The following is a 24,703-nucleotide window of genomic DNA, read 5'->3' as shown; positions in this document are numbered from 1 at the left end:
AAAGGATACGAGGCGGAAGCTGCTTTATTGTTACCGTTTTTGGCTCTGGCTTTTTGCCTCTGGCCACTGGGGTTGTGCGTTGTGGCCAACACTTGTTGGCCTGACCTGAAGCCTCCTTTGTTTTCTGTAGTCTGGAGTCTCCAGTCTCTAGACTGGAGTCTGTGTGCGTTTTTTTTTCGGGGAAGATCTCTCCCTCTCTCTCCTGCAAGCCATTGATCAAGCGATCCATAATGAGCGATAACTGCAGTTGGTGTTTTTTCCTTCTTGCTGTTTAGATTTGCTTTTGTTTAGTCCTGAGATTGAGAGCGGTATTTTATATAGGTTTTTTTTTTGTTGTTGTCTCTGTTACGTATCTGGCGGATACATTAAGTATCCGCATGTAGCGGCATTTTTTGTTTGTCTCCCTCTACCTCTACCTCTCGCTCGAAAGAGAAGGAGGAGGAGGAGGAGGAAAATTAAACTGTTAACCATGCCATGTTTAGCTGCCATTGTTCGTTCGACTTTTAGCATTAGCCAGGGCGGTTAGCCAGGGGGGTATCCCGGGGGGACATTGTTTCGGCGGCGGCGGTCGATCGCCTGCTCGTGGGCTACATATGTCTTTCGGGGGATATCTACCGCTGCATCGAGTATCTGTATCGCTATCTAATCGCTTTCTAATGGTCCATGGCGATCTATGTTAGCTGTCAGTCGATCGCTTGTTTGTTAAATACAATTTTTTTGCGGTCTTGTGTCCAAGACGCCAACTCTTAAACATATTAATAAATTAGAAAATGTTTTTGTCTAGTGATGCTACTGCTGCTGCCTGCTTCTGGCCTTTAAACTTTTAATGCATGGAAAATTGCATGCCGATCGCTGGCTGCCTGGCCAACCTTCAAAATTAAGTTGTCTCTTAATTACCGAGGAGATGGGTATGGGGAGATGGGGGGTTTTCTGCTGTAATTAATTACCACCCGAAGTGTGATGAACTTTAAGTAGATTTTGATAGAGCCAACGATCGGTTAAGTGTGTGAAACATCGTTAATCAAATGGGAATATCAATAGCTAATAAATCTAAAGAACTTCCCCGTTCTTCGCCAAGAATTACCTCCCAATATGTTCGAAGTGCCCGCCCCAGAAACTTTCTAACAACAAATGCCTCTGCCTGTGCATCTGCATAATAAATTGAATACATCAGGAAAAAACTATAAATAATTGCCAACAACTGCAGGAGGAAATGAAGAAATTTTCGTCGTGTACGGATTGGAGTGCGTGTGCCTGTGCGAATGGCCCAAAGGCGAAGGCTAATGGCCCCCAAAACGGCCAAGCGACGACGACAAGCATTTACAAGCTGTGGCCACAAACTGTGCGACGAGAGACAAGTGCAATAGGCCAACGCAGGTGCTCGGCAGTGTATACCCTGTACAGAAAGGATACCCTTCTTAAGGAGGTGTATTATGATCCCGACGAAAGGAAGGAATCTATCTATTTGGAGCTCTAAAGTGTATATTTTCTGGATTAGTATCAACTAAGGAGTCGACTAGGCCATGCCCGAATCGGCTCACTATATCACAGGATCACTTGGAACTAGTTTTCAGAGCAAGGATCGTTCGGAGCATAAGTTTTTGTAAGAATTTGCAATGAATTCAACCATTTCTTACATTCCAGTAAAGGTTCATCCATTTCGGAAGACAATATCATATAAATACCATAGGAATAATGGATTTAAATCGATCTCTTAGGACATATATAGCTTCAACTGCTAAAAAGAGTCCTTCCCTTCCGGTTTGTAGTAGGTTTTAACTAATTAAATATGACTAAATTCTAACACTAAACTCTTAAACACACTCCACTTCCATCTATAGAGCATTTATTGGAACCACCAGAGCAGACCAAACCAGACCAGACCATACCGGACCCGCTGCAGCATCATTCAATCTGCCATCCTGGCAGCCATGCTGTCTGTCTGTGTGTGTTTGTGTGTGCCACAAGCCAGCCAGGAGATGACCGCGACCGCGAAGGCAACGCACGACAGAGGCCACAAGCGGCCAAGAGGAAGGGGCAGAGGCAGTCAGGGAAGCAGGCAATCGGCCAAACTGTCAGACATGGTGCGTCGTTGTGTGCCAAAAGAGCAACCGCAGAGACAGGCGGACAAGCAGGCAACAGGCGCAAGTCAAGTGAATGGCCAATGACCACCAAATTGGCAGTAAAGCATACAAAAATAACTTCAAATGGTCAAAAGGTTAACAAAATCAAGCAGAGAACAAGAAGAGAAGACAGCAGACAGCAGCAGCAGCAGCAGCCAGGCGGTGGCACCAAGAGACAGAGAGAGAACGGGAGAGAGAGAGAGAGATGAGAAGCTGCTGGTGATGCTGCAGCTGTCCCGATCCCAGCCAGCGGCTGCGGCTGCATGCCCCATCATGTTGCCAACATTCCGTCAGAGCCACCAGCAGCAGCAGCCAAAGCAACAGTTGCCGTTGCAGTGTGTGTGTGGTGTGTGTGTGTGCCGCCGCCTGTTGCAAGCAACATAATCCCCGCAGCCAGTGTCTGCTGTGGCGTCGGCTGTGTGCGCAACGAAAAAATGATTAATGAGTTGCCTCATTACCTGGCGAAAATCAATGTCTTGCGCATATTCTGTGGGCCAAGAACCCGAGAGAAGAGCAGCTCCATCCAAGACGGAGCCCCCAAACCTGTCACAGCCACTTGGCCATGTCTGCGTTGTCGTTAGCCATGTCGCTGCCGTCTCTTGTCGCCCTGCCGCCCTGCCGCCCTGTTGCCCCGTCGCTTGTTGTCGCATAATAAATCGATCATAATTCTGCAGACCCGAGACTCAAATATCGCAGTGTCGACGCTGATTTCGATGCTGATTCTGATTCCGATTCTGATTCTGATTCGGATCTGCTGCAGCTTGCAACGACGACAATCAGCTCCTGTCGCACACGACGACAACAACGACAACGACGACGACAGCCACATCATCGGGGAGACCTCTGCTCTGACTGATCTCTGAGTCGATCTTTGCCGCACTTGGCTTCCCTTTTTGCTTTTATTTTTCTTTTAATTGCAGTCGCGCGCCGCCTGCTCCCCATCTGGCCAGAGGCTGTTGCTGTTGCTTATTTATTAAACCGTTGACATTCTGGTGACTGCAGGCGCCGCTGGCGCCTTTGATAGCCATCAGCCATCAGTCGATATCCAGGCGCCTCGAATTTATGGCTACTGGTATTATTGATTAACTTCTTGGCCATATTGTGACTTATTAAAGAAGATTATGGTCTTGCAGGTGGTGCTCATTTGGCTGAGAAATGAGCAAGGCTTAACGAAGGCTGTATCGATAGTAGGCAGAGCGAGAAATCATCGACTGCAACCCTACAATAGCCATTCGATAGCTGGAGGAGCAGTGTACAGGAAGACTGAATTTACTTCTTGATTATATTACGATTTTTAACCATGAATCTTCCCCATTAAGTGTCGCATATCTGCCTGAGGTGAAATTAGGTAAGCTTTCTTTACCTTTAATTTCGATAAATTACATGTGTGAATTCATCAAAAGCAACCTTACAACAGCCATTCGATTGTAGCAGTAGCGGAAGTAGGGGTAGAATGATCTTTATCATTAAAGATTACAAAATATTTTTGAGAAATTAGGTGTGATTTCGGTCATCGATAAAGTGAAAAAATAAGCACATCGAAAGCAACCCTTCGATAACCATCAATCGATATGTGGTTATCCCTAATTGAAAGAGAAAAATTCTTTAAATTAGGGGTAATAATGACCTTATACTCCATTAATGATATGAGGTCTCCCCCCTCTTCGATCAAGTGAAAGTGTGAGGCCATAAAAAAAACCAACCCATTTTTATCAACGATTACACAATCCACACACATGGATGGGTGGATTATTATTATCATTAAACAATGATGTTTATTTTAAATACAGAAAGAGTGCGAGACTCCCAGACAAGCGGTAATTGAACAAACGATGGATGATATCCACAGCGGGCCAATAAACCGATGCGATTGAACTCTTTATCGCTGCCACAGAGCGCCCCTTCGTTATCTGTGGAATGGAATGGACTGAGGACTGGGGCAACTATGTAAATATTGTAAATCTATAAAACCGAACCGAACGGCAGTGCCAAAATGTAAGAAAAATTCAAAGATTTACGACTCGAGGGTTCTTTATCGGTTACTGTTTCAGAGTTTACCTTTCCCACATAGAACAGATATCTATTCGGTCAAAATGGCAGGGGAAGGGGAGGATATGGCTGTAGGATTGTTGTACTTCAACCAAAAACCGAAATATTAAAGTCAACAACACAAAATGGTTTGTGGTTTGCTGTGGCTGTTGCTCGGGCTCTGGCTCTGGCTCTGGCTCTGGCTGTCAGGCAGGCAGCACAAACAAGTTGAATGGCATTGCAAATGTGTGTGCAACATGAGGCAGGAGGAGGAGGAGGAGACATGGCGAGGAGAAGGGCTGGCTACCAACTGCCAACAGCAGTTTGATTGTTATTGCCAATGAATGAATGCACTTGCTCTGAGGATTTGTCTGGCAGACCAACTTATGAGTTGCCCCAGCTCCATCTACAGCAGCAGCATCATCTCCCAACCATTGCCTTGAGGGCTCTGTGTGGCAACAACACATTTTGCGGTCTCCAGTTGCAGTTGCAAGTTGCAGCTTCTGCTGCCATTGTTGTGGCTCTCTCTCCAGCTCCAGCTCCAGCTTCAGTGGCAGCTCCTATCCTTTTGTGTGGCTGCTGCGTAAACCCTCAGGGGGTGCTTATGCCGGCTCTTGTTGCAACTGTGTGTTGGCCATGAATTTGCTGCACAACAACATTTCCGTTTTGGCCATTATATGGCGCCCGGTTCTATGAGAGTAGCCCCCCATTGTCGCTGACATTTTCACACTTTTGCCTGGAGACTGAGTCGAGTGGAGTGGAGTGAATGCGCAGCAGATGTTGTAGATGACATTATCCTTGTTCATTTCCCTTTTTCGTGTTTTATTCTTGTTGATTTATTGATGTCTCTTTGTTGTGTTGTGTGGCTTGTTTGTTTGTGGGCTTGGGGGTGCGCTTTTCCCATTAGCTGGGGGTTGGATATTAATATGAAACATTAAAGCTCTCTGCGTGCCCGTAATCGTTTAAAATCTCAACACCTTTGAGCGAACAAAAGTCCATTGTTTTCGGCACATAACTACATAAATTAAGGTACTCTTCAGAGGAGTGGAGAGTGCAGCATGTCGACGGCAGGAATCGCCACCAGAGTTCCTTCAATTGATTTTTGAAACGACTTTGTTGGTGGGCTCCCCCACACACTGGACGTCGAGTGGAACAATGGAGAAAAACACACACTGGATAACAAGGGGGTATTGTATTGTCTGTGCTGTGCTCTGCTGTGTGCACATATTGAATGAATTGGTTTTTGCCTCTTCGCTTTTTTGCCGATTCGATTGGGGGTAAAATAAAATTAAAATCGTATCAATTGAAACCTGTTCCGATGTCGTTGTTAACACATGTTACCCACAGTTAAAACATATAAGTTTCCAAATTGCCAAACGCTGAATCTCCTCTGTATCCAAGTTGGCCGAGAGTCCGAGTCTCACAGAGAAAAATAGACACCGAATTCGTTTGGAAAGCAGGCCTTGATTTTCCTGCATTTCACATTCGTAGAGCGCTCTGCTCACTTCTATTACATTTTCACTCGTTGCGCGTTTTGGAAATCCCAAGTAAAAATAAACTCGTAGTCGTGTAGGGAGTTCTTTTTATGGGAAGTAGTCCCTGACTTTCCTGCAAATCACATTCGTACAGAGCTCTCCCTCGTCATTATATTTCCATACGTCTCTCGTGACGAACATCTCAGTAGAAAAAATCGTCGAAAAGTACAAATTTAACAATTTCAAAACATTTTCTAAAAACCTTGTGTCGCTTGGCGTTTTGGACTAAAAACGACATGTCCAACATGCAGGATGTACCGCTGCCGGAGCCAGAGGGCTTGGACGGGTCGGGTGTCGCGTCGACGGTCAGCACCAAGTCCACTTCGCTGAAGCGCTTCTTCAAGCTGAGCAAGAAGCCGCACAACTTCCAGGAGGAGCTCCAAGATGTGGCCGAATCAGCCGGCCGCCAGAAGGATCCCAGCAAGAACAACACAATGGGTCGTTTCTTCACGCGCTTCAAGAACGCACAAAAGGGTAAGGACGCGCTGGCTTGCAGCCAACTTGGAGTAACTCTCGTTGATCTTTTACAGATGGTGATGAACCAGTGTCTTCGACTAGCAATGTGACCACTGTTGCTGGCGAGGAGGAGCAGCAGCAGCAGGACCAGGGCCAGGTCAGCAACAAGCCGCTGCCCAATGTGAAGCCCACAATTAAGGAGTCCATATCGAGCTACTGGAAGATGCTCTTCACTCGCACCAAGGCCCAGAAGCAGGCTGGCTCTGGCATGTCGGTCGGCATGGAGGAGGTGCACGAGCTGCAGCAGGTGAAGCAGGATCAGACTCAATCGGACGGCCAATTCAATCAGTCTGACCGCGAGGAGGACATCGAGGTTTTGAACACACCCCAGCCGGAGGTCGCTGTAGCTCTGACCCTGCAGGAGCTGGAAGACTAAGACACTAAGACACAAGCATCTACTATAAACACTATCCTCTTGGCAAACACTTCAACCACAAATCGTTACTTGCGTTGTCCTCCCGAGCCTCGAGAACGACTAGCCGACGGTCGGAGGCATCCTTCGAGCGCTGAAAGACAAACGCTACAAAACATCTATACACTATCCTCTTGGCAATTACTTACACTATCCTCAACACTTGGTGACTTCAATTTTTTCCCCTAAAATACGCCACAGAATCCCAACAATTTTAAATTGTTACACTACCGAAAGGTTCGGCCTTCCGCAGAATGTTCAATTGTAGGCATACCTTCAAAATAAATGCTCCTGCATATGCAAGTAAAATGTAATCCTTGTTAACCAATCCTTGGACAACCATCCTTTGGGTCATCAAAGTTCAGTTAAATCAGTTGTTAAAATGTTCCCTCTACAGGGTGTCCGTTACCATTCGAAAACACGATTTGGAACCAGGGTCAAAAGGTGCCGCATTTGCCAGACAACACCCTGGATGGAGTCGAGGTTTTTGCTTTCCACGGAAGCCTTAAAAAAAAAGAAAGGAACACCCCCAAAAAGGTGTGCATCCCATTTGGTAAATGAGTATTTAATTGTGGAGCTAGGGATGTGGGCACCAAGGGGGTAGATGGAATAAATGTCTGCATATTGTTCAATTTATTGAGAAATCAATAATTATTTAAATACAAATTCGAAATGACAGTAAAAGCAAAGCAAGTGCCATAATACTTCTTTGAAATGTCTCTGGTAACATACATAGATTTAATTAAATCTCTCCATAAACCCTTCAAAAACTCTCCAAAGAGCAACACAAACCAGTTGCATATCGTTTGAAAGTCAAAACAGCTGTGAAATATTTACAAATATTGTCTGGAAACTGCGCAGACTCTAGAATCCTCTTAGAAATAAATAGTAAATATTTACACACGGCTAGACCAAAACAAACACTTGTTGGGTGGGAAAAGTGCGACCGGAAAATGCGGAAAATGTGAGATAAACATGCGATATGCGCATGTCCTACTTCGAGCAGCTGTTTTTCCTTGGCTGCTGTCGGGGGTGGGTGGCCAAAGTGGGTCAAGAACTCAAACCCCGACTCGAATTTATGAAAATACCTTTACATTTCCGATTAAATAGTATGGAAAAGATCTAGAGTTGAATAGTTGTATGTCTTAGGAGAGCAATTGTCTGATAAATCTATCTAAAAAGTGTGCAAAATTCCAGTGAAAGTAAGTTTAAACTACAGGGTGGTGGTGGCGCATCGAACAGATATGAAAATCGCGCAGGATACACACCGAAAATTCAGTTTAGTTGTAGAGATTTTTCTTTGTGGTCAAGGCTTGCTGTAACACCCGTAAAAAATTGCAAATCTATTGAAAAAACTAACAAATTTCGAGGTAAATTTCTAAGAAATATAATCCTAAGCCTCCAAGGCATCTGTGGGATATGAAACTTTTCGGGTTTCCATGAAATTTCGCCTGATTTGAAAGATTTTCCTCCATCGGCAGCATCTTCAAGAGGGGTGCTCCAACCATTACGTAAGCTTTTGTTAAGATTCTTTCTTAATATATTTTACAGAATGCGAAGTCCCTCGGCAGCAGTTTCGGCAATGCTAAGGATTTGTCTGATATAATGACTGGCAGCTTTAAGGTGCAACTCATCAACATGGGCACTCGTGCTGCCGCCTGTAAGTACAGACCTTAGGAGTCTCAATATACGTTTCATATGTGTATCCTCCTATTACAGTTCAGGCAAAATTGAGAGCCCTTCATGACTACCACGTACGTCTATTGCACAATGTCTTACCCGCCCCCTCTGGCGTTGATATTGCCAACAATATCAAATACTTTTCACAAACTCTACTAAGTGAGTAACTACATAGTCGTATGTCTTATCTCTAGGGAACTGCTGAATAACTCCTTTGATTGTCCTTTTCAGCTGTCCTTAAAGATGTGCGCACTTCTCCGCACGAACTTATACGGGATCCCCACGAGGATCCCACACGCATGTCTGCCTATCCCAATCTCGAATATGGCAACCTCTATAATGCCCTAACTATGCTCATCGATGTGGCACCTTGCATCCAGTATGGACAAATCGGTAAGATCGAAGATCATCTAGCTCTCTGATATTTACATTCCATTAATGCCTCTCTCTCTTGTCTTTTGGTTTAGTTTTCGGCAAAGCTCTTTTGCAGTGCCTAAGCTGCATTCTACCCTTCCTCGACAAGGATCTTATTGATAATCTACCCTATCTGGTTAGCTCTACTATATCTGTACTACCACCAGCTCTACACCAGGACATTGTCAATGCCCTGTGCTACTATATCTTACCCTTTACTATCAGTAAGTAGCCAGAATCCTCTCTTGGGGGACTATTTCTAATGGATTTTCTTAGCTCGTCGCAGCTCCGATGAGCAGGAGTGCCAGGCCTGCCAGTCAGTCTCCTCCGTGATCATGATGGTGCTGCAGTATTCCAACAATCCCGCCCATCACTGCCAGCTGCTGGAATGCCTGATGACCCTCAAGCATAATGTGGTCAAGGACATTCTGTGCGTGGTGGCCTATGGCACTGCTGTCTCCCGCTCCTCGGCGGCCAAGCTGCTCTTCTACTACTGGCCCGCCTTCGATGCCAATCTCTTTGATCGCAAAGTCTTGCTCTCCAAACTGACAAGTAAAGAAAGTCCTTCAAAATGCAAAGAAGATATGCTTACACCCATCAAAATCCCTTTATAGACGACCTTGTGCCCTTCACCTGCCAGCGCGAGCATTGCCCGAATGCTGGGAATGCCGAAGCAGCCAAGGTCTGCTATGATCATAGCATCAGCATCGCCTATGCACCGGACTGTCCGCCGCCCCTTTATCTGTGCATCGAGTGCGCCAATGAGATCCATAGGGAGCATGCCAACCTGGAGTTTGGCGACATCCTGCATCCCATGCAGCAGGTCTCGATGGTCTGCGAGAACAAGAACTGTCGCTCCAACGAGAAGTCCGCCTTCTCCATCTGCTTCTCCACGGAGTGTGCCACCTTCAACGGCAATCATCCCATTCGATACTGCAGCCAGTGCCACAGCAATAGGCACAACTCGCGACGCGGCGGCGATCATGTGGTGCACCGCAGCCTGCAACCCGCCTGGCAGATGGATCCCGAGATGCAGATGCATATGGTGGAGTCGGTGGTGAGCCTTTTGCGGGAGTCGAAGCCGCTCAACTTTGAGCCCGGCAAGGAGTCCTCCTCCTCGGAGGCGAAGAAGAACGGTTCCGCGGCCACGGCGGATAATATTTCACGGGAGGAGCGTCAGAGGCTGGGCCGCTATGGCATTTGGCTGCTCGTGGGTCGCTGCACGCCCACTGCCGACACGCCCGTTGAGGTGCTGGGCAGAATTCTGAGTATGCTCTTCCATTGGTTCCATGTCACCGCTTATTCCTACGATGGTAAGGGCTTTCATTGGAAGGAAGAGCTGCCTGTAAACCCACTTCATTCTCTCCTTTCAGCTGCTGGTCAGGTGGAGAGCACCATTGAGAAGCTGAAAGTGGATCACGTCTGCAATTGGCTGAAGGAGATCTGCCGCATCCACTACAACGTCTTCATCGCCTGCTTGCTGCCACATCCGCCCGAGTATGCCCGCGTCGGCGGTCATTGGGAGACCCTGGCCTCTCGCACCAGCCACCTCAAGGAGGGTATGCAGCGTCTGATCTGCCTGGTGCCGTACGAGGTGATCACCTCGGAGATCTGGGACTATGTCATGCCCCACTGGATGGAGGCCATCACCAATGATGTGGCCGAGAAGGAGCTCAACGAGCTGAAGATCGTCCTCAGCAAGATCCTCGATCCGGAGATGTCGCCCCTGGGCTTCGATGGCAAGACAATGTACAACTTTGTGGCCATACGCTTCGAGAAGACCACCGCCAAGGTCCAACAGCAGGCACTCCACTGGCTGCAGATCCTCACGAAGCTAGAGATTCTCATTCCGCTGGTCCAGCTCTTTGCCATGTTCGGCGATGGCGTTCGCATCATGAAGTACGGCATCCAGCACGAGCTAATGCGCGAGAAGGATGCTGCACAGCTGCAGCTTCCGAAGGCCCCCAAGGTGCCCTGCAAGGAGACCAAGGCAGAGATGGCCAATCCCCCCAGACGCAGTTCCATTTGTAAGTCATTTCTAAGATCTAGGATTGTATCCCACAGCAGAATAACCAAATGAATTTCCAGCCCCTGTGGTGGAGGATGACTCTGGCAATACGTCGGCCATATCGGACGATGAGGCACCCACCAATCGCCACACGGAGTTCTCCACCGATGCCGAGCACAATCTCACCTGTTGCATCCTCATGCTGGACATCCTTCTGAAGCAGATGGAGCTGCAGGACGTGGAACAGCACATGGGCATCCATACGAGTGTTTGCGAGAATGTATCCCGGCTGATCAAGTGTATGGTCACAGCGGCCCGTGTGGGCCTTAGCAGCCATGTGTGCGCCCTGAAGGTAGGCCCTTCTATTTGTGAGATATGGAAGCCAATTAATGCCTTTTGAATGCCCTTATAGGTGGCGGAATGCGCCTACTGCGAGGCCTCCATCATGTGGCATCAGTTGGCCACGAAATTAGTTCAGTTTATGGCTCCTTTGAACCCCGTTAGGCCACCAGATGTGAGTGATACCCTAGAGATGCTAGAGAACGGCATTGATCTCACCTTCTTTCAAGGTTCCCATTGAGGACATCATCGAGGAGGAAAAGTCCTCACGCAAATCCCCGCCCGAGTCCGACAAGGAAAAGACCAGGGATGTATCTCTATCAATGGCCCCCCTGCCCATACCCCTGGGTCCGCTCGGAGGATTTGCAGGTACGCGCCAGACCTATCCAACATTTATTCTTTGATTTGATTTGAAGACCCCGTACCCCACGACAACGAAACTCGGTTGTAACATATAGAAGACTGTCGTGAAAGCAATCCCTAACCCTAACCATAATCGAAACTTAAAACCCGAATCTCCAAGTCACCTATAAATAACCTATCCACCGTAACAGTAAAAGCCGTGAAACGTCACCTAAAAATGTAGCTAATTGTAGACTGTACTTTGAGCCTGGACTCTACATATACATATACATCCATATTCATAAGCCGTTTTGCAGGCGAATGGTATACGATGCCCCCTCGCTCACGGAGCGGCTGGGCGTCCTTGTAAACAAAACTTACTTAGTCTAAAGAGAATCCCACGTTTTAAAAAGCAAACTGAACTTTTGTACCTACAAACAAACAAATCTAGTAACCTGCACTGCTATGCCTTGTAAAGTACCTTACTTGACCCTTGAAGTAAACAAAAACCCCAGACTAAAAACCCCCAAATCCCAAACTCAATCTCAACGAACTAACAGAGCTAAAGAACCATCTAAACGATCCATCAGTCATCATATTACCAATCATGCCATACCAATTGTATCTTATCTGTTTTCAACCATAACTATTTGTCTATCTTGCTATCTCTCTCTACATAAATATGTGTATCTATTTCTCTCTCTCTATCTCTAACATATATACCACCTACTGCGCGTCTGCCTGTACAAAAAAAAATAATATAACTGTCTCTCTCGCTCGTTCGCACCCTCTTCCGCGCGTACGAAAACTGTAAACTGTTACTGTCTCTCTCTCGCTCTTCGTTCTATCGAAAAATTATCATGAAAAATACTACAAAAAAAATACTGCTACCAAACAAAATACTAAATCAAATCTATCACTCATTATCAGATATCTTTAAGCTAGATCAATTCTTTTCAGACGATGGAAAAATTATTATAATGGCAGGTGATGCACCAATAAGCAAATTTTTCATTCGTTACAAAAACCAAACCAAAAAAATCCAACAAAAAACCAAAACAAAACAAATAATAGCAATTACATTTACAAATTTACATTAACATTATTAAAAATTTGTTGAAACACACATTTCGTTACAAAGAAAACACCAATTCCCAAAGACACTGACATAACACCCCAGAAAAAGACAACTATAGTTTCAGTCACACACTAACCGTCTCTATCTCTCTCTACACAACACTCTCCACTGTCTATCTCTGTTTAGCTTTACTAGAGTAATATGATTTAGCACTACCAAAAAACACAGCTTTTATCTACCAAAAATAGTTGACCTTTTTAGTAGTATGACAGCCCCCCCATAGCTCTGAGTTTAGTACACACGATTATCTTTCGGTTCGGTTCAAATACTACTCTACTCTACTCTACTCCTGTTCTCTTACAACACAGAATCATCTATAATCTATAATTTCCACAGTAGGACTAAAACCCATAAGTGTGCCCTGTTTAAGCATTCCAATTGGTTACCAAATAGAACAAAAGATGGGCTTAAACTTTGCACACGTCCACATAGAACCCCTATACCCCACCGATTGGCCGCAATCTATCTGCATGTGAGAATTTTCCATGAATTTTCCTATAGGATTTCTATCTATGTATATGTACTTGAATGCATGATCGGTTATTGAATGCCATTCATTTGTATGTTGACCACAACTTCATTATAGCTGGAACGATTGAACCTGATAACTGCCATAGCTACAAGATACTAATACCCATTGATAATTCTCTTTCTGAAGGTCCTGTGCCGGTGGCAGTGCCCCAACCCGAACCGCACTCGGTCGGCGGAGTGCTCGTACATATGCCCCACGTTTGTTCCGTATGTATTTCGATCACCATCAATCCGTTGTATCCACATTCTGTTCTTTAGTTGTTACCCGCCACCCCCCTTCCCCTATTATTGCGAACAATATTTCAATTTCACATCACAAAAATAATATTAACAAAAAAAAACCAAAAGAAAAGAATATGAAAATATTATGCGTTGACTGTAGGTATATTGAAACACCGCCCCCATAAAAATATACTATACTATAATCCATATAAATATTCAAAAAACTAATTAATTACAGCAACAAAAACCAAAAAAACAATATTAAGTGAGCATATTCAAGTTGTTTAATTTTACGTTTTGTTCACACCCAGAAAAATCACACAAATTCCAAAAACCAATTCGAAAGTTCTCGAAATTTGTCCAACGATTATACAAAACGTTTTCATTTCTTCATGTATTTTTTATAGAATAACGAAAATGGGCATTCAGTTGATAGTAATGAATTGAGAAAAGTTCACGCCACAGACGAGGTACTTTGTGCATTCATTAAAACGACCAAAAAAATCCCAAACCAAACAAAACAATCTACCGAAAAAACCCCCAGCTATAAGCTGAACCAGTGTTTGTTTTATAATATTAGTTTTATAATTTGCCCAATTAAAACGAACCCCCCTTCCCCCCTACAACAATTCGATTCGATATTTGTACAATTCAATATGTTTTTCAATATTGTATGTTTTATTTCTGTGTCCAGACCAAACCAATCGTACGTACTCTTCGTGTTAAGTGTAAATAAATGTACAGAGTGTTTTTCTTGTAATTTTTTTTCCAAATTCCTACTTTCTTTGATTGTTTCCATATATTCCTATACAAAAACAGTTCTTATTTCTATATATTTACTTTGATTATACATTTAAATATCCTTTAGAGGAGTTTTCCAGGCTTTTTAGAGCAGATATTATATAGGTTTAGACATATTATAGCTGAATATTAGATTCCAAGTGAACATACATTATAAAAGACGGCAAAAAAATATGTCTCTCGCTTAAGAATAATGATTTTTATTAGATAAATGTAAAAGCTGTTCAAGGGTAGGCTGGTAAATGGTTTTAATAGCATCTGGCAGGTTTTTTCTTATAGAGAAAAGCCATTAAAGGAGAGCTTTCATTTACTTAATAGATATTTGAAATTTGTTCCAACAGAATAATAGATTTTTATTCAATTTTTTTGATCACTTTTCTATTCATTTTATTCAACTACTGTGTCTCAAAGTATCTGGTATGTGTGTGAATATAAATTACGAACAAGTCGTATCATAAGAAATTTTACATATGGTTTTTACATGTAAATATTGCGTTCCATGCTGATTTTCCCTCACATAACAGATAGTTTTTCCTTTTCCCTTACGGTTTTCCTTTCTTTTCGGATCATTGTTGAAGAGCATGTTCAATGTACAGCACCAAAGAATAAACCATAAATCTTTATATCAAAAAAAATATGTCACAGAAATGCACCAGAAATGTAATTTTATGCAATTTTACATGTAACATGTGTTATGTAACAGTTTCTTTCGATGTAAATTACTTTGTTTCCGGTACATGCAAGTGTAATCGACATGTCGCAAGTACCCAACCAATGCATTTATCTACGTGTTTCGTATGTATATAAGGAATGTAAGATACACACACACACCATGTAAACCCGTGTAAATATGACGTAAAAACTGTGTAAAATTCGCCTCAGCTTGATTTTCTTTAACGATTTTCCCTTTGTCTAATGCAGATCATGACGGCCACTGTTGAGACAGTTTCAGAGCAGCTCGATCTGGCCTCCATCCTGCCCACAGATAGGGCCATAGCCCGTTCTATAACCCTCTCCGATGCGGATGTCGGGAGCGCTAATGTCAGCGTCACCAAGGCGTCGGTTATGGGTGAGAACGGTGCCAATGGCAGCACCGCCTGTGGGGGCGAGAATGGCAGTGGTTCGGACGAGGATGAGGAGGAGGAGGACAGCGATGATTTCTGGCACACTTCGGTGGGGAAATTCAAATTTACGCTGGACACGCTGCCTCAACCTCTGCAGTATATCCACCAGCTTCTCACGGTAAGACCTCCTCTTTGAGTTATTCTTAAGAGCTTCTTCTAATGATGGATTCTTGATAGGAAATACCCACCATCAAGAAGCCAGAGATACTGTACTATGTGCTGCAGTGCCTCAATACCATGGCCCTGCATGGAGATGCCCTAGCCAAGGCGGCCAAAGAGCAGCGCGGCTTCTTCATCTGGTGCCAGGAGAATCTACTCATCAAAAAGTATGTAAGACTCTGTTCTTAAAGGTCTCTCTTAAGACTTGTGCATCCTTCTTTTAAGCCTTTGGGAACTTTGCAATGCCGAACACTCGCACATCTGCCAGGTGGGCGTGCCATTGCTGCTGCACTGCATCACGCTGCCGCTCGGTTCGGATGTCTTTTGGCGCGTGGTGCAGGAGGCCTTCCACGATACGGACTGGCGGGTTCGCTTCACAGCAGTCGAACGAGTAACCGTGATTACACGTTTTATGGATTCGACGCCGCTGCGCTCAGAGGTGGGCCTGCAAACGGCACTGGCCACGGCCTTCTGTCATCTCATCGCCAGCATGGATGACATCAATGTGTATGTGGCGCAGCGGGCGACGCTCTATATCGGTACGATTCATGACACGGCAATACGGTCACTGCTCTTCTGCTTGGAGTCGCAGTTCGATCTCTTCATTGTGGACCGCCCGGTGGTGCTGCAGTCCGTCTATCAGCTGCACAACTCCCTCTCCGATCGCAAGCTGCTCGGCTGGGACTTTTTCCTCAATCGGTTCGACACGCTCTTCGTAGAAGCGCAGATCAATCTGGAGAAATGCGGCGATATCTCTTATCTGCGAGACCTCCGCAACTCGGACAACGGCAGCGAGGCTTTGTCTGCAAAGATCCTGAAGGCCAGGGAGGCCCTCAGTCAGTCGGATACGAGTGGCAGCATGGCCAAGACGCTGAGCGCTTCGTTCGGTACGAAATGGCCCTACAAGAGGACTATGTCAGCACCGGCCAGCATGGCACCGCGTCAGGATAGCAAATTTGGTGAGCCCAACCGAAAAAATATCCCAGGCTGATCATTTTTCTATCTTTTGTTGGTCTTTGCAGTGCCCGAAAAGGAGAAGATCTACAGCCGTCAGGTGTCAGCGCCGATACTCAAGCGGAAGACCTCGCGCTTCGGACTGGGTCAGTTCCTAGGCAGTAGTAGTGGGGGGGCGTCTGGCAGCAGCCAGAGCGCTAATCCGGCTAGTCATAGTTCAGCAACGACCACGGCAACAGTAACAGCCACACGACCCAAACCGTCGCCCTGTCCCATCCACCAGCATACGCCACACACGGCCTTTCCCTATCACCATCCGTCGTCACACCACCACACACACCCACACGCACACCATTCCATGTACATCCAACAGCCGCAGGCACAGGCACAGGCACACCACACCTTCGGCCACCATCATCCACCATCGCATCATCCTCATCCAGCCGGTAGTAGTGCACAAGTAGCAACCGCATCAAGTCTAGCCTCGGCTCATAGTCAGAGCCATCAGTATTTAGTGCATTGCGTGCCACCCAGTCACCAAAGTCCGATGCCCACGTTGCAGGAGGCAGAGACGCTGCTTCGCTCCCAGGCAGCAGCAGCAGTGGCGGCGGCAGCAACAGCCTCCGCCTCCGCCTCCTCCCAAGAGCAAGCCGGAGGCAACACCACCATAACCACAGCAGCAGCAGCAGTAACAGTAGCAACAACAGTAGCAACAACAACAGCAAGCAGCAGCTCGACAGCAAATCCCCATCCCTCGGGATACTCCTTTCACTCCCATTTCCAAAAGCATCCGTCGGCACCCAATCTGCTGCCACCGCAGCCAGCCGTGCCGGCGCCCAGTCCCAGTCCCTCGGCTCTGGCCTATCCCATGCACTGCACTTGCGATGCAGGAACGCATCCGGGTACGGGTACGGCGGCAGCGGGCATCAGCAGCACGGCCAATCCAGGTAGGTTGTAGAGCATGTGTGTTCACAGAGAGATCCCGTGATCTGTGTTTAATCGATGTATCCCCCCTCGATGGTGTCTTGGAGCCTCACATGTATACATCATTCATAAGGTATCCTTTACTTGATTGCATGTCTTCTGGAGATAATTTCTTGTGAATGATGTCTACATATTGGGGCTTGCCAATTTTCAGTGTTGCCTTGGCTTTGTCTCTCTTCATTTCTTATTGTTTTTTAAGAAGCAGGATTACTATATATTCCAGATAATATTCTTTAACAAATGGCTTGATTCTTTTCTATATATTTTCGTTTATATATAGCAAAAATAGGTTTAAAAATTAAGGTTTTAGATGAATGCTCTCAAGACCCTCATGGATTCTTGTGTTAAACCTAAAAACTGTATCTAAAGTGCATGAAAAGAAGACATAAAACAATCTTAAACACATAATACGATCGTATCATCGCATGATCGCACCGCTCTCACATATCATCTTCCCACTCTCATCCACCTGTACCTATGCCCTAAATATGATTATTTATAGCATAAATGTGATATCTGTATTATCTAGTTATGGTTGTACCTACATTGAACTCTGCTTTCCATAACAAATACTCGTACTACACGTATCGTTTTAAGTGTGTGTAAACCCTTCCGAACTGGTATGTATGCTCTCTCGAAAAAACATCTCTCTCTGTGTCTCTAATGCGAACAACTCTACAAAAAAAAAAGAAAGAAAACCTCTACTTCTACACTCTCTAACCTTTCTCTCTCTCTCTGTCTTTCTGTCTCTCTCCCCCACCAACCACCCACCCAACAACCAACTTACATTTGAACTCTAATTGGCTTTGAAATCCTAAAACCAGAGACATTCCTCCTGTATATTATACAAAGAAACATACAAAATTCATTTATCCGTCTATGAAAACGAATCTAATTGTGAAACATTGGCATGTGGCTGTGTCCCCAAAAAAAAAAAAACCAAAAACAAAATCAAAAAAGAATATTGGTGTATATCCTCCTATTCCCCCCTAAAGAAAGTTCACATCTAAAGGATCTGTCCATATAATAATCCACCAAATCTACTCCCAAACAGATGGACACATCCACTCTCTGGGCGGCCTCAATGATGAGAATCTGATTGGGCTGCTCAGTCGGATCACGGAGCTGGAGGAGTCCGATCGCGAGACCATTCATCTGTTGGTCTTCATGCTGATGCAGTTCATGTCACGCACGGATCAGGCCTTCCCCTCGGAGGATAAGCCAGTGACCAGGACACAGAATATCGTCTTGAAGCATTTGTTTTTGCTGCTGGGACACAATCAGATCGACAAGACCTTCCACACCACCCCAGAATCGCTAAGGTGAGTGTCGGCAGAGGATCCCTATATCCAAATTTCTATAATCTATAATCTTTCCCTTAGGGTGTCGGCCGTTTTCAATGCCTTTCTGGCCAATCTGCCGCAGGTGCTGGACCAGAATCATCTGATTGGCGGTCTCATCCTCCCCTCCGTCATGCAGATCATCCTGTATGCCCCCTATCCGACCAACACTTCGGGAGAGTCCTATCAGAACATTGTCTTCAACTATTCCCTGTGGCATTTGGAGCAGTATCCGCGACGGAACTGGCTCTTTACCCTCCTCGTAGTGCTCTACAAGTACTCGTACACCCAGCCGCCGCTTAGTGGATACATCATCTCGGGCATTCGTATGATCATGAACAGCCTGCGTGGCCATTTCCATCAGTGTAGGCGGATTCCGACGACCACAATACTGGATATCCAGGGTGTGGGCGGGGCAGCTCGCTCGCGTGATGTCAGCCAGCCCTCGCTGGGCACCGATCCGGATGACAAGGAGGCCAGTCCGCCGGTCAGTCCCATGTTCCCATCGGAGGCCACCAGTGCCGCCTCCAAGAGCAAGGGCAATGTGGCCTTCACACCGAAGCTGCAGCATGCGTTCAGGAAGTACAATGACTCCAGCCTGGATGCGGATGAGACCGAGTCGGAGCTGGTAGCCATACCAGAGAGCGATCTCTCGGACAGCACCCTGCATGGCAGTGCACCGGTGGGTTTCAATACTCCATATAGCCGTATATTATTTTGAGCTAAAGAGAATCGATTCCCACTCTAGGGCTCCTTTGATGACACCATACACTTTGAGGATGTGATGCCCACCCGCAAGCGCCTCGAATACACGGAGGAGGTACCATACATGGCTTTTGCATTAGTGATACTTAGTTTTAATGCATTTTCCTTTATAGAAATCCACAAAATCGCACAAGTCGATGATCACCACCAAAGTGGGCGATACGTACACGACCAAAATCAAGGCCACCACCACCAGCGAAACCCTCGTGACCACCCGTCACAGTCTGCAGGAGGGCGTACGCATGATCGTCACGCCTTTGGTGGCTGCAGAGACCACAGAGACGGCCATTGTGAGTCCCCCCGTGGATGTGCATCGGGCGGTGACGGTGCGCAACAAATCGCTGGAGAATGCGGCCGCTTCCACATCGAAAATGTTTGCCGCAATTGCAACTAACCATCTGAAGGCACTCGGTGCCCTGCAGGATGTCCCCGGAACAGCGGACAGAAAGCCCGGCTCCAGCAGCGGCAGTGGCAGTCGCTCGGTCAATGGCAATGCGACTGCTGCTCCAGCACCGACTGCAGCTCCAACAAAGTCCATAGGACGCCACAAGACGATTGTGGAGTGCAGTGCCGGAACATCGAGCTCCTCGATGGACGATTCCCGTCATCAGAAAAAGTCGCAGACAAAGTCCCTGAAGCGCACGGACAAGAACTACGGCTCTCCGGACTCGCCGCTGTCCAAGATGAGCGTGATGCCCAATCCCAGGGATGAGATGGATGCCGCGATGCAGGGCCTGCCGCCGCCAAAGAATATTGCCGCCTTGGAGATCCCAACTCCGGAGAGACTGCTGCCCATTGGCACCCAGGATACAGTGGCAGCACTGGTGGAGCGTGTGCGGGAGGGGCTAAATCTTCCCGATATCAGCCACCTCAAGCAGGACAGTCTGGATGTCTCGGAAAGCACCAAGGACGATGTGACGCCCAGCAGCCGCACCAACTCTCCCCGTCGGCTCATTAAGCAGGTGGCCCTGGAATCGCCACCGAATCCCAATGCCCCGTCCACATCGCAGCAGCCCACACAGCCTCCCGCTGATCTCCACACTTCCATTCTGAAGAATGTCCAGCAGGAGCTAAAGCAGAGCGCGGGAGGAGCCCCCGCTGGAGGAGCAGCGGGCGGAGGCTTAACCTCCAGCAACAGCATCAAGCGACCCCGCCAGAAGCTGGCACCTTTCAACGTCGACACCAATGCCATACCGGACATACGTTCTCGGTTTGCGGGCTCCTGGCCACCGCCTCCGTTCCAACCCGCTGAGCCAGATCCAGACGATGAGGGAGACGATGGTGTAGGCGAGGCCACCAATGGACATGGAACCTCGCATGGTACCGCACATGTGCCACGTGGGGTAGGTCTCTAAGCAATTGACAGTCCCTTCACGGTACTAATTTCTTTATCTTTAGAGCGCACGTCGCGTTGGAGACTACACCATCGTCGAGCGATGTTCCGATTGCGGTGCTCACATTGAAGAGTACACAGACGAGGAGATTGGCATATTCATCGTGATCTTGGGAGCTTTTATCCACCGCGAACCGGCCATGGCAGCGCCCTTTCTCCCAGAGATCCTCACTATGACTTCGCGGTAAGAAAGAGACTCTGAAAACGAAATCCTAACTAGACTGACACAAACTCCCGTACCGTTTCCAGCATCTGTCTGAGCTCTACCCACTCCTGGCAGGGGGAGAATGGTCCGCCTTTGGCCTGCAGCGCACAGGCAGTGGCCCTGCAATTCATACGCTGTGTCCTCCATCAGCTGGCGCCGAATGGGATCTTCCTGCAGGTGTTCCAGACCCAAATGAAGAGTGAGTGTTGTGTGATATCCAAGAAGAGCGAAACCCTATCATTGCCATACCATTCTCCATTGCAGTGAAAATCCGTCACAATCATTTCCGCAGCATTGCGAAGGCGCTGCAGGATTTCCAGGATCTGAATGCCACCAGTCCCATCTACATGGTGTGCGAGTCGTTGACCTCCAAGAAGGCTCTGCCAGTGGATCAGCTGCCGGTGATCTTCCGGAACATGGCCGAGTATCTGAATCTTCAGTGTGTGCCCGCCGAAGCAGGCGTGGGCCTGGCCATGTGGTCGCAGGCCATGCAGGCGATGGAGTCCTTGCTGCGGCAGGTGATTGTGATCATGCCGAGCCTGACCAACGCCGAGTACATGCTGGACATCATTGCGGCCACGCTGCGTCTCAACTGCGTGCCCAAGACCCTGCTCGATCCGTACTCGAAGATCATGGCCTACTGCGTGCAGCACACGAATCTCGAGTACCAGACCGTTTACGAGCTGTGCACCCTCAACACGCGCTCGTTCAGCAAGGATCGCGACAAGAACCTGCTCTGCCGCCAGATGATCTTCGAGTTTGTGCAGGCCCTCAAGTTCAAGTCGAATATTCCCGACCACAATCTCCTGGTGATTATTGGCGTTGTTCTCCTCGATGCCGGGGGTACTTTGCCGCCGGGATCTGCTCCTGGCATGCCCGATGCGGCTCCCATGCTGACCACCAACTCCGCCGACTGCTTGCGGCAGTATATCAACGATGTGATTGACTTTCTGGCCGATTTCCACACTCTCAGCAAGATCAAGGTGGGACTCCAGCAACATTCTAGCCTTTTTCATTATCCTTCATCGTTGCAGCACTTGAAGAACGGACAAACGAGCAACGGCCTTGGCGAGGACACACTGGGGGGCGTGCTCAAGGGAGCCGTGGCCCAATATCTGGCTCTGGAGATGTCGCGAGGAAACTCCAGAGACAACAGGGCTGTCTCCCGCTATCTACCGTGGCTAAACAATGCACCCTCTTCTCTGCAGCAGGGGTAGGTATTGAAGCAGCCAAAGAAAATGGCCAAAATCCAAAGGGAATTCTCTCTTCTTTCAGTCCCAAAGAATTCACCGAATGCGTCGGACATATGCGTCTGCTCTCTTGGCTGCTGCTCGGCTCGCTGACCCACATGGTGCTGATGCAGCGTCGCCAGGAGACTCACACCATACCGACGCCTCCGCCAAATCCTCCGCCAGGCCAGGGCCAAGCGCCCGCAGCCAGTGTCCACTATCAGCACCAGGGCGTGACCTACTCCCAGCCAGTGCCGCAGGAAGCCTCCTGCCACATCGCCGATCACATTCAGGTGATATTTGCTGGCTTTGCCGAGCAGTCAAAGACCTCGGTGCTGCACATGTCCTCGCTCTTCCATGCGTTTACCCTCTGCCAGCTGTGGACCGTGTATCTGGAGCAGATGGCGCACAACACCACCAGCAATGTAGAGGGCGGTACGCTGGGCGTACTCTTCGAGTTCTGGGCCAAGGTAACGCCCTGCATCCTGCAGCTGGTGTCCCACGCCAAGCCCACTATCAACAAGGATCAGCCACAGTCCAGTGTGGACTTCCAGACGCAAAGTGCCAACTCCAAGCTATCCGAAATGGTGAATCTTCACTTCCTCAGTCTGCTGGAGGCCCTCAAGGACACAAACTCCACGGTGCTGGGCAAGCTGCTGCCCATGTGGAGCCCCGTGCTCTCCTCGCAGACGCAGCTCTCGGACACGCTTCATGTGCGCCTGCAGAATGTGCGCGACTGTGCGCCGGACTACGAGGAACAGCAGGCCTTCAGGTCGGAGGCCCTGCTCAAGTGGCTGCAGCGATTACAGTTCAAAATGGGGCAGATCGAGCTACAGGCCTCCACAGCCACACAGTTCTATTCGATTTAAAATGGTGTTATAATCGTATATAATCTTATCCACTATCTGTTGTTGCCTACACAAATAAATTATTCACAGTGTTAACGAAAAGCTGGCCAGGAATAGGGCGAGGGAGTTACTCGTAGACCGTGTAATGTATGCCACTAGAGGATGCTCCCCTGTCGAGACTCGTGGGATCATGCACTTCATTCTGCTCGCTGGGCTTTTGCTTGCCCTCAATCAGATAATCCACTTGGGGATTGCGATAATTCTTGAAAGATGCCTTGGTCTTCAGCACAGACTCCTCCGGCAGATGTAGGCCAGAGGGTGGTCTGGTGGCCTGGTGCTGGGACAGACGCTGTTCTGCCTGCTGAATCCTTAGTTCCCTGATCCTCTGCATAAAGTCCAGCTGCAGGGTAGCCGACTCCGCCAGCGGAACCATCTGTGTTTCCTTGTATTGGATGAGTGGTGGTGTGGCTGCTGTGATCTCCCAGTGCTTGCCCTTCTTCCGTATGCGCTCCTTATCGGGGTCGTGAACATTGGAGATGGTTGTCCGGAACGGTCGGAATTTCTCCCGCCCCGCACTCCTTTCCTTGGGTTCTGTTATGTCTATGAGGTAGAGGGAATGCTGATCGACGGGGGGATATGAACGCGATTCTTGGGGATACTTGGCTGCCACTAGGCAGGCATCCAGCTCGACGAACTCCGCTGGTATTGAACTGCTAGCGCTCTGCCCTTCCAAAGCAGAGTCTGGCGAGTCGGCAGTCTTCTTAAACGTGTTTATGTCGGCCAGATCACCGGCCGTAATTAGACTCTCGGGTGGAGGCAGCACTTTGACCCTTTTCTCGTGCATTGTGCCTTGCGCTATGATTCGCAATGGATCCAGCTCATCATCGCTGTCCAGTATATCCTCCACATGGGCGCCTTCGTCCACAATCTCGCGGCCGTTCCATTCGAGATTGTTCAGGGCAATCTTGCCCTTGGATGCGATATTCAGTTCGCTGAGCATTTGGGCCGTTGCCTCGACATCGTCGCGCCTCCTAATCTCGTCCAGCAATTTATCATAAGACTCTTGGAGGCGTCTGCCCTTGTCCGGCAACTGCAGGAGCCGCTTCCTGCGGCAACAATAACAATAATTTGCTTAAATTTGCCTGCGCCGCAGCTAGTTCCAGAACTTACTTGAACGACAGAAATTTGGATTGCCTGTCCCTGATTTCCAGTAGTTCCACGTAGCTGAGGGTTTTCAGGTCCTTGCTGTGCTGCTCCTTGGCCTGGCTTGTGCCTGGAATGCGATTAAGTGGAGCAGCAACAATATTTTGGCTCATTTTCGTAATTTTCGGTAATTTTTTCGCGGGCGCAGCGTGTTTTAGTATGACCGAACTTGGGAACTTAACCCACTTAAGCCCCCTTTATTTAAACAGGATAACAAGTTGAGCCAAACCGCGCAAAATAATACTAATAATATCCTTCATTTTTACTTCAAAAAGACCATGATATTTTCCACCTGAACTGTGCTAAGAATCTTCAAGACTCATCATATTCGTGGAGGGTATTAAAATACCCACTGGTCGACAATGGGATAATGGGCCTCTTTAGGCTGGAAAATCATATTCCTCGATTTT

At 47.5% G+C, this 24,703-nt stretch overlaps 3 protein-coding genes and 1 long non-coding RNA gene across 9 annotated transcripts; 3 read left to right on the top strand and 1 right to left on the bottom strand.

The window, feature by feature from the left end:
- The first annotated feature begins 1,223 nt into the window (after positions 1-1,223).
- LOC117183236 (uncharacterized) lies at positions 1,224-4,930 on the top strand. Its single transcript, XR_004468368.1, has 4 exons — positions 1,224-1,768; positions 1,842-3,195; positions 3,257-3,471; positions 3,914-4,930. It is a non-coding gene; the product is annotated as an uncharacterized lncRNA (long non-coding RNA).
- A 734-nt stretch (positions 4,931-5,664) lies between these two features.
- Positions 5,665-6,928, top strand: LOC4803247 (uncharacterized). The gene is made up of 2 exons (XM_001359983.4): positions 5,665-6,160; positions 6,217-6,928. The coding sequence occupies exons 1-2, from the start codon at positions 5,923-5,925 to the stop codon at positions 6,576-6,578; spliced, it is 600 nt and encodes a 199-aa protein (XP_001360020.3). The 5' UTR covers positions 5,665-5,922; the 3' UTR covers positions 6,579-6,928.
- Positions 6,929-7,836: 908 nt separating this feature from the next.
- On the top strand, positions 7,837-23,192 carry unc79 (UNC-79 domain-containing protein). Of its 6 annotated transcripts, none has more exons than XM_015182881.2 (27): positions 7,837-7,984; positions 8,166-8,274; positions 8,334-8,453; positions 8,526-8,687; positions 8,762-8,932; positions 8,985-9,260; positions 9,323-10,021; positions 10,082-10,735; positions 10,797-11,068; positions 11,129-11,230; positions 11,286-11,424; positions 12,328-12,384; positions 13,194-13,273; positions 13,696-13,758; positions 15,011-15,331; positions 15,391-15,539; positions 15,598-16,331; positions 16,395-16,472; positions 18,365-18,632; positions 18,693-19,332; positions 19,399-19,470; positions 19,529-20,758; positions 20,814-20,992; positions 21,058-21,212; positions 21,278-21,996; positions 22,057-22,226; positions 22,289-23,192. In XM_015182881.2, the coding sequence occupies exons 2-27, from the start codon at positions 8,220-8,222 to the stop codon at positions 23,109-23,111; spliced, it is 8,388 nt and encodes a 2,795-aa protein (XP_015038367.2). In that variant the 5' UTR covers positions 7,837-7,984; positions 8,166-8,219; the 3' UTR covers positions 23,112-23,192. The 6 variants fall into 6 exon arrangements, with proteins under 6 accessions (XP_015038367.2, XP_003736929.2, XP_033232347.1 ...); XM_003736881.3 differs by having other exon boundaries at positions 22,048-22,226; XM_033376459.1 differs by lacking the exon at positions 7,837-7,984 and adding an exon at positions 16,718-17,273 and having other exon boundaries at positions 16,395-16,672; positions 22,048-22,226.
- On the bottom strand, positions 23,068-24,476 carry Polr2M (RNA polymerase II subunit M). Its single transcript, XM_001359981.5, has 2 exons — positions 24,261-24,476; positions 23,068-24,196 (listed from the first exon to the last, which is right to left on the bottom strand). Exons 1-2 carry the CDS (start codon positions 24,404-24,406, stop codon positions 23,218-23,220), a joined length of 1,125 nt encoding a protein of 374 aa, XP_001360018.1. The 5' UTR covers positions 24,407-24,476; the 3' UTR covers positions 23,068-23,217.
- Between the last annotated feature and the right edge of the window lie 227 nt (positions 24,477-24,703).

The sequence above is a fragment of the Drosophila pseudoobscura genome, chromosome 2, assembly GCF_009870125.1.
Source record: "Drosophila pseudoobscura strain MV-25-SWS-2005 chromosome 2, UCI_Dpse_MV25, whole genome shotgun sequence".
Taxonomy (NCBI): domain Eukaryota; kingdom Metazoa; phylum Arthropoda; class Insecta; order Diptera; family Drosophilidae; genus Drosophila; species Drosophila pseudoobscura.
Note: the sequence above shows the minus strand (reverse complement) of the source record. Positions and strands in the feature narration are given on the sequence as shown.

Excerpts from the sequence above, each read along its gene's own strand:
- unc79 (XM_033376459.1), top strand. The coding sequence starts at position 8,220 with ATGACTGGCAGCTTTAAGGTGCAACTCATCAACATGGGCACTCGTGCT. Across the intron at positions 15,332-15,390 it reads ATATCCACCAGCTTCTCACG|GAAATACCCACCATCAAGAA; the intron begins GTAAGACCTCCT and ends GATTCTTGATAG. Across the intron at positions 20,759-20,813 it reads CCGCACATGTGCCACGTGGG|AGCGCACGTCGCGTTGGAGA; the intron begins GTAGGTCTCTAA and ends CTTTATCTTTAG.
- LOC4803247 (XM_001359983.4), top strand. The coding sequence starts at position 5,923 with ATGTCCAACATGCAGGATGTACCGCTGCCGGAGCCAGAGGGCTTGGAC. Across the intron at positions 6,161-6,216 it reads CTTCAAGAACGCACAAAAGG|ATGGTGATGAACCAGTGTCT; the intron begins GTAAGGACGCGC and ends GATCTTTTACAG.
- Polr2M (XM_001359981.5), bottom strand. The coding sequence starts at position 24,406 with ATGAGCCAAAATATTGTTGCTGCTCCACTTAATCGCATTCCAGGCACA. Across the intron at positions 24,197-24,260 it reads TCCAAATTTCTGTCGTTCAA|GAAGCGGCTCCTGCAGTTGC; the intron begins GTAAGTTCTGGA and ends TTGTTGCCGCAG.